This window comes from Mirounga angustirostris, unplaced genomic scaffold (assembly GCF_029215605.1).
Source record: "Mirounga angustirostris isolate CCGP_5_RB_7025 unplaced genomic scaffold, mMirAng1.0.hap1 SCAF_5, whole genome shotgun sequence".
NCBI lineage: Eukaryota > Metazoa > Chordata > Mammalia > Carnivora > Phocidae > Mirounga > Mirounga angustirostris.
The window spans coordinates 149649168-149665909 of record NW_026991713.1 but is presented as its reverse complement, the minus strand read 5'-3'; the positions used below and the strand labels follow the sequence as shown (position 1 = coordinate 149665909).

The 16742-nt window shown below is 51.5% G+C and overlaps 1 protein-coding gene across 1 annotated transcript in view; it reads right to left on the bottom strand.

Moving 5' to 3' along the window:
* Positions 1 to 6195: 6195 nt before the first annotated feature.
* SNX29 (sorting nexin 29) overlaps positions 6196 to 16742 on the bottom strand; it is a 517029-nt gene continuing 506482 nt past the window's right edge. The window contains exon 21 of the mRNA XM_045874993.3: positions 6196 to 10602. Within this exon, the coding sequence (XP_045730949.2) occupies positions 10473 to 10602 (130 nt within the window). The 3' untranslated portion in view covers positions 6196 to 10472. The remainder of the gene's footprint in view (positions 10603 to 16742) is intronic.

Genomic DNA, 16742 nt, shown 5'->3' with positions numbered 1-16742 from the left:
GTCCAATATGTCTATTTTTGCTTTTGTTGCTTATGCTTTTGAAGTCATAGCCAGAAAATCATTGCCAAGTCCAACGTCTTGAAGGTTTTGCCTTTTTTTTTCTTCAAAAAGTTTTATAGTTTTAGGTCTTACATTTAGGTCTTTGATAAATTTTGAGTTAATTTTTGTGTATGGTGTGAGGTAAGGGTTGAACTTCATTCATTGGCATGTGGCTATCCAGGTTTCCCAGCACCATTTGTTGAAAAGACTCTCCTTTTCCCTGTGGAATGGGCTTGGCACCCTTGTAAAAAATCATTTGGCTGTATACATGATGGCGTATTTCTAGGTTCTCCATTTTGTTCTGTTTTTGTACCTGTCTTTATGCCAGAGTATAAAGGTTTGATGAATGTAGCTTTATAGTAAGTTTTGAAATCAGGGAGTGTGAGTCTCCCACATTTGTTCTTTTCAAACATGGCTTTAGCTACTCAGGTTCTTTCGAGAATCTGTATGAACTTTAGGATGGGCTTCTCTATTTTTGCAACAAAGGTCATTGGGATTTTAATAAGGGCTGAATTGAATTGGTGGATTGCTTTGGGTAGTGCTAAATAATAAATCTCAACCAAGTACATTAGAAGATCTAACTGGATGTATTAAATGATTCATGAATTAGGTGGTGCCCTATGTAGCAAGGAGAGAGGTGCTCCCGGGAGTTGTATAAAATGAGAAGTTTTTATAGAAGGAGGGGAGGAGCAAAAAAGTCACTGGCAAAAGAAAAGGATTATTGCAGTTAAGGCCACTTTCTAGGGAGAAGAGCATGCATGGTGTCTTATTGCAGATTACCTCCTTCTTCTATAGGGGGATGGAGAGGGCTCAAGGGGCAGAGTCACTGGCAAGGATTGAAAAATTCCTAGGTGAGTGTTTAAGGCTACATTTCTGGGGGAGGTTGAGACTGCAGTTAGATTATGTATTAAGCATTGGTTTGGGAATTCTGTCTACATCACACCATTTTGGGCTCTGGGGTTTCTTTTTCTTTAATAGTAGTATCGATGTAACTTATATTGTCTTTCAATCCACGAACGTGCTTTTATTTATTTTTATCTTCTCTGTCTTTCACTTCTTTGGTTAGGTTAATTCCTAAGTATTTTATTCTTTAATGCTTTTGTACATGGGATTGCTTTCATAATTTCTCTTTCGGGCTGTTCATGGTTAGGGTGTAGAAATGCAGCTGACTTGCATGTTGACTTCATATCCTGCATTGTGCTGAAGCTATTCATCAGCTCTAACAGGTTTGTTTGTGTTTTTGTGTGTGGAATCCTTAGGGTTTCTACATATATTCTATCATCTGTGAACAGGGATAATTTTACTTCTTTCTTTCCAATTTGGAGGCTCTTCTTTTTCTTGCCTAGTTGCTCCAGCTACCACTTCTAGTACCATGTTGAATAGAAGTGGTGAAGATGGGCACCCTTGTCTTGTTTCTGATCTTAGAGGAGTAGCTTTCAGTCTTTCATCATTGAGTAAATACTAGGTTTGTTGTGGATTTTTCATACGTGGCTTTTATTATAGGGAGGCAGTTTCCTTTATTCTTACTTTACTGAGTGGTTTTTTTTTTTTTATCATAAAAGGGGTGTTGAATTTTGTCAAAAGCTATTTCTGCACCTGTTGAGATGACCCAGTGGTTTTTCCTTGTGTTCTGTTCATGTAGCACATTACATTGGTCAATTTTCATGTGTTGAACCATTTTTGCATTCCAGGAATAAATCCCTCTTGGTCATGGTGCATTGTTCTCTTAATATGCATCTGAATGTTTGCTAGTATTTTGTTGAGGAATTTTACATCTACATTTACCCAGGGATATTCGTTTGTAGTTTTCTTGTGGTGACTTGGTTTCAGGGAAACGCTGCCCTCATAGAACTAGTTAGGAATTGTACCCTTCATTTCAATTTTTGAGAGAAGCTTGGGGCTTACCACTTGTTCATTAAATGTTTGGCAGAATTCACCAGTGAAGTCATTGGGTCTAGGCCTTCCCTTTGCCGGGAGACTTTTGAACACTGATTGAATTAAAGGTCTCTTCAAATTTTCTTTTCTATTTTTTTTTTTAAAGATTTTATTTATTTGTGGGTGCCTGGGTGGCTCAGTTGGTTAAGTGACTGCCTTCGGCTCAGGTCATGATCCTGGAGTCCCAGGATCGAGTCCCGCATCGGGCTCCCTGCTCGGCGGGGAGTCTGCTTCTCCCTCTCCCACTCCCCGTTTGTGTTCCCTCTCTTGCTGTGTCTTTCTCTGTCAAATAAATAAATAAAATCTTTAAAAAAAAAAGATTTTATTTATTTATTCATAAGAGACAGAGAGAGAGAGAGGCAGAGGGAGAAGCAGGCTCCCCACTGAGCGGAAAGCCCGATGTGGGACTCGATCCCAGGACCCTGGGATCATGACCTGAGCCGAAGGCAGACGCTTAACCATCTGAGCCACCCAGGCACCCTCAAATTTTCTATTTTTGGATTTGGTCTTGGTAGGCTTGGTGTATTTTTTTTTCTTTCAAGTTTTTATTTAAATTCCAGTTAACATACAGTGTAATATTAGTTTCAGGTGCAGAATTTAGTGATTCAAGGTTTTGTATTTCTTTGTCCGTTTCCCGTAGGTTATTCAACTTACAGCATGCAGTTGTTCACAGAGTGCTCATAATCCTTTTTGCTTCAGAGGAATCAGTAATAATGTCCCCATTTTAATTTCTTACTTTAATGAGTCTTTTTTCTTTTCTTAGTCCAACTAAAAGTTGGTCAATTTTCTTGATCTTTTCAAAGAACCAACTTTTGGTTTCATTAATTTTCTCTCTTTTCTGTTTATTTCTGTTCTAATCTGTATTTTCTTCTTCCTGCTCACTTTCGGTTCAGTTTGTCCTTTTTCTAGTTCCTTAAGGTGTGAAGTTAGGTGGTTGATTTTAGATCTTATTATTCAACATAAGCATTAATAGCTATACACTTCTTAGCACTGGTTTCGCTGGATCCTGTAAGTTTCAGTATTTTGTATTTTCATTTTCATTCATCTTGAAATATTTTCTAATATCCCTTGGGATTTCTTTTTGAGCCATTGGTTGTTTGAGCGTCTTAATTCCCACAAATAGGGGAATTTTTCAGTTTTCCTTCTGTTAATGATTTCCAACTTCATCCTTCTGTGGTTGGAGAAGTATTTTGTATGATACCAGTATTTTTAAATGAGACTGGTTTTGTGGCCTAACATATAGTGTGTCCTGGAAAATGTCCTTTGTGCACTTGAGAATTGTGTGTACCTGGTCCCTGGGTAGAGTGTTCTGTGCATGTGTTAGATATAGTTGGTTTATTATGTTTACATCCTCTTTGCTTCTGTGTGGTGGCTCTATACATTACCAGGAAGGGGCGTGGAGGTTTCCAGCTATAACTGTAGAACTGTCTTTTTCTCCCTTAATTCTTAGTTTTTACTTCCTAGAATTTGGTGATCCATCATTAAGTGTGCATTTATTTAGAACTTCTTGCTGTCTCGAGCCTTGTATTATATAACTGTTTCATGCAACCTTTTTTTTTTTTTTTAATTTAAAGTCTAGTCTTATATTAGTATAGCTGCTCCTCTCTTTTGGTTACTATTGACGTGGAGTATCTCTTCCCATGCTTTCACTGTTTTTGTCTTTGGATCTAAAGTGAGTTCCCATAGACAGCATATAGTTGGATCATGTGTTTTTATCCATTCTGCCAATCTCTGTCCTGACTGGAGAGTTTAATCCATTTACATTTAAAGTAATTACTGATAAGGAGGGACTTATGTCATTTTGCTATTTGTTTTCAGTATGCCTTAACAGCTTCTGTTTCCCATTTCTTGCTTTCCTTGTCTTTTGTGTTCATTTTTTTTTTTGTAGTGAAATGTAATTCCTTTGTCATTTCTTTTTGTGTATATAGTGATCTTCTTTGTTGTTACTGTGGGGGTTACACTGAACATCCTAAACTTAGAGCACTTGAATGTGTTTTTATCCAGCTCCCCTTCAGTAACCTACAAAATGCTACAGCTCTGTCCCTACCCCTTTCAGTTGCTGATGTTACAAAATTATATCTTTATGCATTGTGTGCCCCCAAACATAAATTAATAATTCTTTGAAATGCATTAGTCTCAGATTAATGGAAAACAAAATGTGGAGTCACAAAGCAAAGTTACAGTAATACTGGCCTGTTGGTTGGGCTTGACTAGGGGTGTGTTTTTGCCAAGCAAGTAGAAAGATGGGCAAGAGAATGGAAATCTGGAAGGGAGGAATGATTGCTGTGCCCATGAAACCAATGCTGGGAAGGAGGGGGCTTGGCAAGAAAGTGAGGAGGACAGGGTTTTAAAAAATGACAGGTTGCAGGTCTTAAAGTATTTGAAGAATTGTGGTGGTGGGGACATGGGAGTAACGCACCGGCAGGACATCAGAGTAGAGAACCTAAAGTCAAGACTCCAGAGGTGGCCGGGTCAGGGCTGCTGCATGGGTCTGGAAGAGGAGCAAGTGGCCAAGAGGAAAAGCCTTCAGGGAGGGAGAAGCTGAGGAGTGAGATGCGGGGCATCAGCTGGGATGTAAATGCCCAGGGAGTGAGGAGAAGCCACACGGAGGTCAGAGGTGGCCAGCTTCCGTGTAGAGGCTGTTACCGGTAGCAGGCCTGAGGGCCACAGGGATTGATGCTTTTGAGGAGACAAAGTGGTTTGAAATAGGGAAACAGAATGAGCCTCCACTTGGGACAGCTCGAGGGAATACTGTTGGGGGCGGTGAGCTGTGCTTGGAGGCGGCCAAGAAGCTGAGCCCTCCCCGAGGAGAGGTTGCACGTGTCAGGGTGTGTTCAGTACACACATGGACGTGAGGCATGGGCGCTGGGACATTCTGGAGCGTGGCCAAGACAATACCGGCTGTGGGCTTGATGTGGACAGTCCCCCCAGTTTCTCCTCCACCTTGGGCTAGGGGAGCTGGGACCAACACGCAGCCCGAGCTTAGTTTTCTTATCTGTTCAAATACATAGGAAGGTGCATGCTTCATGGGGTGGGAGTGAGGGGTGGAGGGTGGGAGCATAGGGTTGAGAACGCTGGAGGCCACAGCATGTGGGTCGAGTGCTGTCCACACACACATCCTTAACGACCAGCATTTGTCCTCCTCCCATGTCATCGGTCTGGAGGGCACCCTCCTTGGAGCCCTGGTCAGATCCCCCCCAGAGCCAATGGTAGGAGTTTCACAGAATGACCTCACACCTGGGCTCTCCTTAACCCAAGATTCCTTTTCTCCTCCGTTCCCTTAAGTAGGTCACACAGGCAAAGTCCCTGGCTGTGTGGTGTGAGTTTTCAAGGCAATGTCACTTGGGAGGGGTGGGGAAGGACAGTGTGGCATTTCCTTCTCATCCTCCAGCTAAAGCTTAAATGCCACTTCTGCTGAAAGCACCCCTTGGCCTCACCCCATGGTTCTCAACGAGGGACTGTCACTCAGGAGGTATGTGGCCAAGTCTGGAGACCTTTCTGGTGGTCACAGCTGCACGGTGCTACAGGCATCCCATGGGTCGAGACCAGGGACACTGTAAACATCCTACGAGTGCCCCCCGCCCCCAGCGCCACGTACCCACTGCCCAGTGTCGGCACGGCCACAGGGGAGACACCCTGGCCTCTGTGGTTCAAACCAGGTCCTGGCCCCGTTCTAGGCTCCCCAAGCCCGGCTTATTCCTTCGTGGCACCTAACACAGGCTGTAATTATGGCGGTGGCTGACTTCACAAATCTCTGTTGTCCACCTGTCTCACCTGGAACTTAAGTGCGAGACGGCCGGGGTGCCCTATGCCCACTCCAGGCAAGATGCCTGGTATACAGTAGGTGCCCAGTAACTGGATGAGTAGGAACCTGTAACAAGGGTTTTTTTCTGTACGGTACTTTGAATGTGCATCTCCAAGTTCTACAGGGCTCACAGCTCACAGTGGGATTTCTGCTCCTTTCAGCTCCAATCAAACTGAGGTTGGTCTAAGCCAATGCTGTTTTCTAGGATCTCCCATGAAATGGTGGATGAGCTTTCTGAAAATTTTTACCATGTGTGTATTGAAAGTTGCACTCATCCCTAATCGCTAAAAAAGAATGCACAGAAACAGACCATCAGTGGACTATCTAATTTATAAAATGTGACCGTTTTTATTGTCATTGTAAAGAGGTGTAGCTCAACCAGATTGTAACAAAATTACCACAGCTTATTCCAAAAGAAAATTTTAATACAAGAGATTTTAGAAAATTAAACACATTTGTTTAAAAATTCTATTGTGTAAACCTTAACATAAGAGGGCAGTTAACATAATACTACACGTTTCGGAGCGAGTCTGTGGACTGCTAGGCCCCACGTACGTCCAGACGGTGGACTAGACTCTCCATGTGTTGCCATGTCCCCCCCTCCCTGGCAGAGGGCTCACAGGGACCCGGTCAGCCAAAGGGGACTCTTCCAGGGAGGATGGCCTCCCTGCTGGGACACCAGAGGGCTCCTGCATTCACCGGTCTCCCTCCTCCAGGAAGTCCATATCTGCTAAGGTTAGCAAAGAGTTCTACCAAATGATGATGCCAGCAATGGTGAAACTAAGGCTGCGGAGGCAAAGGCGTTCTTTCCAGGCTGGATGCTAGATAAGAAAACATCCTAGTGAGCTCCACCAGCCCCTCACTCCGGGAAATGCGTGTTCTCCAGGCTCCTTTCAGCAACTTGGTGCAAGTGTGCGGTCTGCTGTTCTGTATCCTTCTGTGGCCTCAGTCCCAATTTTTGCAAGGGCCTTCCCTACATAGTTTCTACTGAGGGTAGAAAGAGTCTTTCAAGGTGAACGAGTGGGCTCTCCGTGTGCAAGTCAGGAAAGCAGGAAGGGGACCCGATCAGGCTCCGAGGAGAAGGGTGCTACCTGGGCGTATCAGCTAGTGGTTTTCCAGTCATGATGGAGAGGCACGCATGTGCCCTAAGAACTGAACCCCTGGACCTCAGAACAGTAGTGCATTCAGCATGTTCTGTGGTGGGGTGCTCCTCCATGCTGTAAGCTCAACCGTCCTTTAGAGAAATCAGATTTTATATTTTCCTGTAAAGAAATGGATTGAGTAGATTAAGTAAAGCCCATTCACCGTGGTTGTGAGGATTTAGACACACGGAGAGGCTCCTTGCCCTCACGGAGAGCTGTCAACCGCAGGTCTGGACACCACAGTGGTTCGTGGCTGAGGGGAAGGTGAGACACGCGGGGTTGAGCTGAGCAGGTGCATCTGGGCAGCAGCAGCTGAGCCCAGAGCCAGTCGGTTGTGAGCACGCCCATGCCCCCCCCCCCGATCCAGTAGCTGGTTTTATTTTAGAAACCTAATCAAAACCACGTGTTACAGAAACAGGAAACTGAACTTTTTGGCACAGAAACGTTAGATAAAATATACAGTGCTACAATGGTGCGAAATGAGCACAGAAGCCAAACCCAACAGCAAATATTGAATGTTAGCTTTAATGAAACAATGCAAAATATTTAGAAAAATGATGGTTGTACAAGACCTTGCTCCTGAGCAGATGCCTGCCTGCCGGAAGCACCCTCTGCCGCGGCCCGGGCTGGGGACAGAGCCCAGCGTGTGGGGCACGGTCCCGCGCCAACCACAGAGGAGAAAAAGGTCAAGACAATTATTGCCTTTGGGGTTGACATCGGGCAGGTGGTGTGCCCCTTCTGGGATGCCTCTGCGCCGGTCTGATGTTCCTGGGCAGGTGGGGCCCTGGCAGGGTCGCTCTAGGCTGAAAATGGAGCCTGTCCTTTGCCCTCAGTTCAGCACCCAGGCAAGACGGCCCCTCGGGAGTGAGGTGCCTCCCTGGGAACGAGCTCTGGTGCATCCAAAGGCACCAGGCTGAGGCATGAAGGCTTCTGGAGGAGACTGGTGGGGCGGGTGTCTGTGGGGACAAGGCCTGGCCTCCAAGTGGGGGGGCAGGCCGGTTCCCCCGGTGAAGGTGAGCATGTGGTGGTGGTGGGGGGGGCGGGCGTCGAGGCCTAGAAGCCTGCGCCTCAGGTGGGTGAACTTTCCCATGTGGAGCCGAGAGGGCAAGAGAACACTTGGTGCAGCCCGGCCACAGAGACCCTGGTTCGGGGCGCGGGGAAGCAAGCAGGGTGGTTTCTGATCAACAGGGCTTGCTGGCAGCTCTCCGTTCCCGCTTCCTGACTCGGGGCCCACACACGCGATGCGTTATTAGGCTCCCGTGCCGGTTGGCTCTTGGCATGAGCTGCAGCTATCAGTCCGACGACTGTCAACAGCTTTGATTGCCTGTCGTTTTTAAAGGCACAACCCACACCCCGCCAATGCTGACAACTTGGAGTGGTCAGCCAAGAACTCGGGAGGTAACCAGCTGTGGAGCAGAGCCCAGCACGTAATAAAATTGTCCTCCTGTCCACAGACCCCCGCCCCTAGCCCTCCCTCTCTGTTCCTGTCTCAATGACTCAACGAGGTGATCCCTTTGTAACCAGAGCCCTTGGGTGTACCTGAGTAGTGGTGCTAAAGGTGACCATCATGGGAGAGAATGCCCTCTCCCGGGTGGGCCCCGCCGCCTTCCTCGGGTGCCAACTTTGGAGGCGTCAAAGGATCTTACTGGATCTAGGAGATAGGAGCAACTTCTACTGGTTCTTTCTGTTGCACTGTGTTTATCTCTGATGGGTCACGGGGCCGAGTGGGTGTCATGCAGGGCAAGGGCCAGCCAGCCCTCTGATTTGGATTCAACCAAAGGGCAGCAGACGACATGGACATGGGGAGAGGGTGGCATTTTGTGCATCGGGTCTCAGTCCGCACCTGGCTGGGCCTGGGTCTGTGGTTCTTTCTCCAGGAACTGGAGGCCCACTGCTTCTCTGCATCCCAGCATGCCAGGGAGCAGGGTGGGGATCTGGAGCAGCGATGGAGGTAACCACTGCATAACATTCTGTGACTCCAGAGTTAAGGCTTTGAGGAGTGGCTGTCATGTGTATGTCACATGCGGATCTGAGCTGAAATGAGGGGAGGTGGTCCGTATGCTGACAATGGTTCTAGGGTTTCTGCTCCATCACGAAAAGGGGGTGCATGTAGTAAGCAGCCTGGACGGGCTGTGTGTGGTCCCAGGAACAAGCTTTTCCATCTGCGTTTCAGGAAAGCAGGGCAAGTTTTCCATGAATAATTAAGCTTTAAAAAATAGAGTTTCTTCTTTTGTAAATACAGGCAGAGTATGTAATTGTTTCTCAAGGCTTAGCATCTGTCCGTCGTAGTTCTGGGCACTTTTTTTTTTTTTCCTTAACCTCTGCAGAATGTCAAAGGAGGTTCCTGGTGGGGATTTTGGAGAAGGTGAGGTCAGACTCACACTCAGACATGTCTTAGGCCCGGTGCCCAAACAGGCTGCGGGAGGCTCCACTCTGTATCTGCTGCCAACCCTGCTTCCCAGACTGAGGGGGAGCAGGAACCTGCCCTGGGGAGGCAGGCCTGGGGCAACTCATCTTCACCCGGTTCCTGCCTGCCAATGGGGCCTGCTCAGAGATTGGGGCGGGGGGGGGGGCAGAGGGACACACACTGAGAGCACGGTGGGGGGGCAGAGGGTACAGCATGAACGTGTCTTTAGGGAATGACCATGATCTGGTGCGAGTACACACTGTCCGAGTTCCCAGGGAGCCCCAAGTTCGGAGTTCTGCAGGGCTCCGGAGTGCGGTCTGCAAGCCCGAGGGCCTGTGGCCTCCTCCATCGTAGTTCCCAGAACAGAGTCTCTCTCACAACCTTGAGGCCTCTTGGCTTGTAAGGTCAAGGCCCTGGAATTCTGGACAGCCCAGGGCCCGCCAAGCCTCACAAGGTGCATATGGGCCCAGGCGACCTCTGGTTTCCTACAGGGGCTAGTACTTCCAGAAGCCAACCTCAGAAGGTTGGGGGAAGTGCTCTATGCACCCCAGTTCAGGGTCCTTAGTAGCTCCTTCACAAGGAGGCCACTAGCTTCCTCGAGGAGGCCACGTGAGCTATCACTGGCCACGGATTCTACAACCAGGGGGTTTTAGGGCCCCTGGTAGAGAGTAAAAGGGGAAGGAACGTGACCTCCCCCCCAACCCCACGTGGCCATAGGTTACAGCAGGCAGTTATGAAAAAAAAAAAAAAAAAACCCAGGGTAACAGTCATTCTAATTCCCATGTGGAAAAGAGTCAAGAGGTGGTCTCTGACCCACCTCAGAGTTGTGCATCTCCACCACGGGGCTCTGCGCTCCCCCTGGTGCCCACCCTCCTGCCGGCCCCTGGGCTGGAGGAAGAGGAACGGGCAGGCCCTGGGAGGGCGCCCGTGTGTCCGGCGAGCAGCCGCCTTGCCCTCTGAGACTGCCCAGTTTAATCAGTGTCATGGGACTGGGGAGGAAGGTGTGCTCTCGGGGCTTCACCAGTGGCGGGGGGCTCACTCCAGGGTGGAAGGGGCCGGCTGCTGGGGCCAGGTCAGATGCGGAGTGGCTGGGTGGAGGCAGCTGGTGCGGCACATAGGGCCCAAGTCTGGGATTCGGCGGAGGTCAGAGGTCGCCGCTCTGGGGCTCCACGTTGCGGGTCTCTCTGGGGTGACCTCGGGACAGCTTGGGGAAGCGGGAAGCCACTTTGGGCCGGGTGTTCTTGGTCAGCGGTTCTCCAGGAGGGGTGATGTCACTGTGGGATAGAGCAGGGAAGAATCCGATTAAGTCAGGGCGTCCAGCAGGGTGTGAGAAGGGCAGGAGTGGTCTCAGAGGGGACAGATGCTCCCCAGCTCTGACAGGTGAGCGCAAGGGGGGCCAGGGCTTTCTTCCCCATTGTCACTGATCCGTGCCCTTGCTGGAGGATCAAAGAAAACGCTTTGGAGAACATTGCATTTAAGGTCAAAAGAGGTGTAGCAAAAAGGGGGGGGCCTTCTTGTGGAATTCATCCTAAAAGAATAACCAGGATGTAGGCCACCGTCTAATTAGAAGGACGTTCCCATGCAAAAGAGCCAAAAAGAGCACAACCACTCCGCAGTCCAACGGAGGGGATGACCCACCTGGGTTTTAAAGGGCCTGCGCCCCGGGACAGTGGGAGCGCTACGGGCCGCGCTGGAGGGGGCACTGAGCGCCCAGGGAGGACGGACGAGGAGAACCCGAGATAAAATAGGGTGTGGGCCCCTGCCAGGCGTTCGGGAAAACCTGCGGGAGAAGGAGGTTTGTCCCTTCCTTCCATGCCGTTCTTGAGCACCCGTGTGGGCCGAGCCCTGTTGGAGCCCCTGCAGATGGCAGCCACGAGCAACACCGCTTCTCCCAGGCCTGGTGGAGACTTGCCGGCCACCGGGGAGATGACGTTACCGGTGGGACACGTGATGAAGGCAGCCAGAGCGTCCCTGGGCAGAAGGTGCCCGAGAGCGCTGGTGGGTCAGGTCAGGAGGCCCTCGATGCAGGAGGACAGGAGGGAGGCCTGTCAGGTGGTCCTGGCTGGGGCCGGGGGAGGGGAGGCGGTAGTCGTCTAAAGTGACCCCTGCCTGCCCTGGGGAGAAGGGCCTGGAGGGGTCTGGGCTGTGAACGCAGAGTTGGTGAACTCTGTCTTATTTCCTACAGTTCTTGTAACAAATGACCCCACACTTAGTGGCTTGAACGCCAAACGTACCGTCTTGCAGTTGTGGGGGACCTTAAGTCCAAAATGGGTCTTATGGAGCTAAAGTCAGAATGTTGGCAGACCTGGTTCCTTCTGGAGGCTCCAGGGGAGAATGTTTCCCTGCTTTTCCCCGTTTCTGGCCACCTGCATTCCTCTCCCTCATACCAGGACCTTCGTGATCACACGGGGCCCACCTGGGCCATCTGCCTTTTTCGAGATCCTGGACCACACCGGCCACACCCCCTGTGCCAGGTCAGGGGACACAGAGGGTCCAGGGACTGGGGCATGGACATTCTTAGCGTTATTCTGTGCGGCACAGAGATTGGAACAGTGGAATCAACAAGATTTGGTATTTGAACAACAATGGGCTCTAGAGCTGGCAGAAAATACGAGTAAGAAATGATAACTTCTACAAACAATATCTCACTGGGACAAAACATGTCTAAAACACCAAGCTGAGGTGAACCTCATTCTCGCGTCTCGAGTGTCCCTGCGCCACTGACCTTCCAAACGTGTGGCCCCCAGACTGTGCCAGCAAAGACAGCCCCTCTGTCGATGAGCACTGAGGCTCAGCAGTACCCCGGCCACCCAGGGAGTAAGTGGCAGATCCAGAATCGTCCAAGCCCCTCCAGACGAGTTAGGGAATGAGCCACATTAAAAAAGAAATTGCCCCTGCCTCCCGGGGTCCCCGTGGGTTCCGTGGGACAGCCCACTTCCTTCCCGCATCTCAGCAGTGGTTCTGCTGACAGGGGTCGGATCTTTCCGCCTTTGCAGGGACATGGCCATCGTGCTCAGCAAGATGCCCCTTGTGGTGAGTTCAAGACAGCATCTCACTAACAAAATGAGAAACTCCTCTAGTGACGATCTCCTCCCCCCGAAGTCCGGCTATGCTTTGCGTCCTGTTCCTGGAGGAGCGAGCGGTACCGTCCAGCCGAGAGCAAGTGGGAGCTGCTCCTCGTTCCCACCATCCGTCCAGGTGCTTAGCTGCATGGTCCTCCTTCAGAAGGACACCTGGCCGTAGGCTACTGTTTCTTCTCTCGAAACTACCCAAGGTACCAAAAGCCTCTTTACCCTGAAGGCCCCTTACAGGATGGGCAGAAAATGCTGGAAGGCCTCACCCCTCACACTGTGCAGGAGGCCTTGGATATAAATGTCACTGGAAACCACCCCCTCCCTTCACTAGTCAGGATCCAGAGTGACCCCAACTCGGAGGCTGTCACCCTCGCTGGGCATGACATGCCAGGTGGGCGTGAGTCCCACCAGAGCCTGTCAGGCCCCAGGAGGGAGAGTTACAAGCCAGTCAGGACAGTTTGTTTTTCCACAGGTAGCACCTGCGGAGGTGGAGGTGGCCTCGCCCTGAGCCAGAGCCCAGTCCTGCCACCCAGGGGCTGGGCGCCTTGCTCGTCGGGCGCAGGGAAGGCTGAGTGCGCGGCCCTCAGCACGCTGCGGGGAGGAAAGGGGCCTGAACCCCACGTAAGGCCACACGCTGGCTGCCTTTCTTCAGGCAAGTGCCTGGTTCTCCTTGAGCCCTGGCTTCCAAGACAGAAGGAAGATGGGGCTGTTTTGAGAGTTCAAGGGAGAGTCAGCCCCTCAGACTATGTGAGCTCTGTTGTTTGATACCGTGCTGGACAGACGGGGGCCCACAGCCTCACTGGGGATGGGCAGCACAGACCCCGGGACAGACTGTTAGAGAGGAGCTTGGTAGTTGCCCTGACGGGGTAAACACAGGGTGTTCCGAGCAGGGTGCGAGACGTGCTCATCACGGTGGTTACAGGGCTTCCTGGAGGAGGAAGAGCGGAGAAGGATGAGCAGGACAGAGTTGTGTGGTTCACCGTGGCAAGGGCCCTGTGCTGGCTGACCTCGCCAGCTGCTTCACCTTCCCGGAAGGCAGGATTGGCCACACAGGTGGACCGCCATGTCACTGAGCTGATGCTTGGGGACTCTTGAGTGTCACTGCTGGGGCTGGGGGCCTGACCATGAAAGTAGCTGGTACGGGGGGAGGGAGAGCTCCATCCTCAAGGCCCCAGCAAGCGGCGACAGTGAGCCTGGCCGCCGTGCTGGGGGAGATGGGCAGAAGCTGTTGCAGTAACTCCCATAAACCCAGAGCAGTGGGGGCAGCACGGAGGCCCCTGGAGTTGAGCTGGTGGCATAGGGAGAGGGTCAGGGGGACCAGGGAGCCATAGTAATGACTGGGTGGAGGTTAAAGGCAGCCGGACAAAGAGCTGCCAGCCCAGGGCCTGTGTAAGGCCCCACCCCAAGGAACTCTATGGGTTTTTTAGGTCAAGAACTATCCAACAGTTTCCTGTACCCATTGGCCATTTGCGTGTCGTCTCTGGAGAAATGCCTACTCCAGTCCTTAGATGGCTCTTTAATTGGGGAAATGCACATCCAAACCACAGGGAGCTCTCACCTCACACCTGTCAGGATGGTGATTCTCATAAAGCCACCACGTTTTGGGAAGGAAGTTGGAGCTTGGAAACCTTGTACACTGTCGGTGGGGATGCAAGATGGTACAGCTGCTAAGGGAAACCACGTGGAGCTTCCGCAAATAATGACAAAGAGAACTACTGTATGATCCAGCAATCCCAGCTCTGGGCATTCCCCCCAAAGAATGGAAATCAGGATCCTGAAAAGGTATCTGCACCCCCATGTTCACTGCAGCATTATTCACAAGAGCGAGGCCACAGAAACCAGCTAAGAGTCCAGGGACAGACGGATGGATACAGACAATGTGGTGTGTACATATAATGGAATCTTATTCAGCCTTCCAGGAAATTCTGAGCTAAGCAGCCCCATGGATGAACCTGGAGAAGATTATGCTAAGTGAGCTCAGTCCGCAGAAGCTGTAAGTCTGTGGGATTCCACCTGCATGTGGTGTCTAAAACAGTCCAACTCCTAGAATCAAGAGTGGAACTCTGGTCATCAGAGTGGGGAGTTACGAATCAGCAGCACAAAGCTTCAGTTACTCTGAAATCCTTTCTAGAGCCCTGCCGTACAACACTGTCCCTGTCGTCACCGAGAACGTAATACCCACCCAGAAGGTAGCGGGTAGATGTCATGTTCTCACACCATATGGTTTTTTGTGTGTCTAATACTGGCAAGTGAATCGTAGCAGAAGGCGTGAGCCTGTGGGTACGTGTCACTGGGAGGACAGAGCGGGTGGCGAGCTGGGAGCAGGGGCTGAGCCTGCTCTGAGCGGGCAGAGGTCACTGGTGCCCCGGGGCTGGGCACAGGCCATTCCAGGGAGGCGGGAACAGGTGTTCGCAAGGCCAGCCTGACATCAGGGAGATTTTCTTTAACTGAGGCTCCCTCGAGCCTCTACTGTAGCCACTGCCTCTGTTGCGGTCCCAGCTCTGTGTCCTCAGAAGGCAGTTCTCTCCGTCCTGGTGAGCCGGCGACCGTTTGCTCCCTGGCCCTGGCGATAGAGGGCGGGCCCCCGAGAAGCCAGCTGTCACTGCTCCGGCATGGCTGTGTTGTCTGATAAAGTGGGGGCCCGGGGGCTCGCGGGAGGGGGACTGAAGAGCAAGGTGGACCTACCTTCTTGATCCTCCCGCCTCCGTCCTGAGGTCGGGGCCGATCTGCCCCCTTCCCCAGACGAGAAAGGCCCCGCCTCCACCCTAAGCAGGGATGTCCTCCATAAACCATGTGAAGCACTGGACAGGACTTCATTTTTGGAGTCCAAAAACCAGGGTTCATTCTGTTAGACACTAGAGAACCCTAGGGGAAGGTATGTTACCTTCCCCTGACTCAGTTTTCTGATCTGTGAAATGGGGATGCTACGGGTCTTTCCTACCATGCGTGAACCATTCAACACCTATTGATTGAGTCTGCTGCCCTTCGAGGTGGATGTGGCGCGCTCAGGGCCCCAGACAATGGAGCTAAGAGTGCAAGAGCACGAGTGAAGTCCGGCAAGCAAAAGCTTCGGCACTTTGGCAGCAAGGAACCGGGTAGAGGCTTTTACAAAGATTTTGCAAAAGACCAAACTATAGTAACTTCAACCCCTGCCATCCTCCACTCCCTCCCTCTGTCCAACCTGGGGGAGGGGGGAGGGACCCTCCTCTGCAGTGACCCTCCTTCTGTTTTTGGAAAAGACCCGTGTGTTGGGTGGTAGACCATAAGCTGCCTAGTCTCGACCCAGCGGAGGGCGGTCTCGTGTGCCGGCAGGCGCCCCGAGGACAGGTAGGGGGCAGGGACGTGCACATGCTACTTGAACTGCTGGCCCAGCCTTCAGAGATCAGGGAACCAGGGCCAAAGACTGCAGTCACTGTAGAGGAAGACCAAGCCTCTGAGAGATCATCACGGTCTCTCTCAGCCGGGGCTAGACCCTTGTGGGCTTCCGGGGCAGTGAAGACAAGACTTGGTTTCGACCCTGAGGTTGCTCAGACTGGGGCAGTGGGGGTGTAGTAAGTGACCAAAGAAAAGCCGTCCACCATGCCTGGGGGGAGGGGAGCTGGGGAGGGTCCCGGGGGCAGGGCCTGAGGCAAGCCCTGGGGCAGGAGTGAGGCCCCATGGGAGACAGGAGGAAGGGAGGGGCTTTCGGGCAGGAAGAACAGTGAGAGGCTCCAGGAAGAGGACGGGCTGCAGGCCCCAAGCTGCCCACGGACGCAGGGTGGCACGTGGATGTGTGCGGCAAAGGAAGGCTACAAGGTGATCTAGATCCATGCGGTCCTGGAGTTGTACTAACCTGCTTTCTGCAGGGATAGACCCGGGGGTGAGTGAAGACTTGGCAATGAAACCACCTCTTCTGGGCTGGGGCAGTGCTGTCCCCGTCACTAGGCTGTACTGGATTTACTCCATTGATGGATAACGTATACCAACTGATAACCTCTACTAAGGACAGAACACGTGAACATGATCCAACTTCCCTCTCGGTGCTCTCATCAACATGAATAGCCTTGAAGAGGAGCGTGCTGAGGATGAGATTTTCTTCACTCCGACACAGGCTGCAGCCCCCAGCCAGGACTCAGGCTCCAGTCTCGGGGACCGTGCAGCTCCTCTCAGACCCAGGCTCAGTGGGGAAGGGGGCGGCCACCTTCGGGGTAGGATTCTGGGAGTCCCAGCATCGTTATCATAGGCAGGAACGGTCACTGAGGCCCAGAATCGCCATGCCCAGAGCTGTCATGTTTCCCAGATTCCATCTTCATCACCATTTACACCTTCCCCATTTCCTCCTATCCGCATAGCTCCCCTAT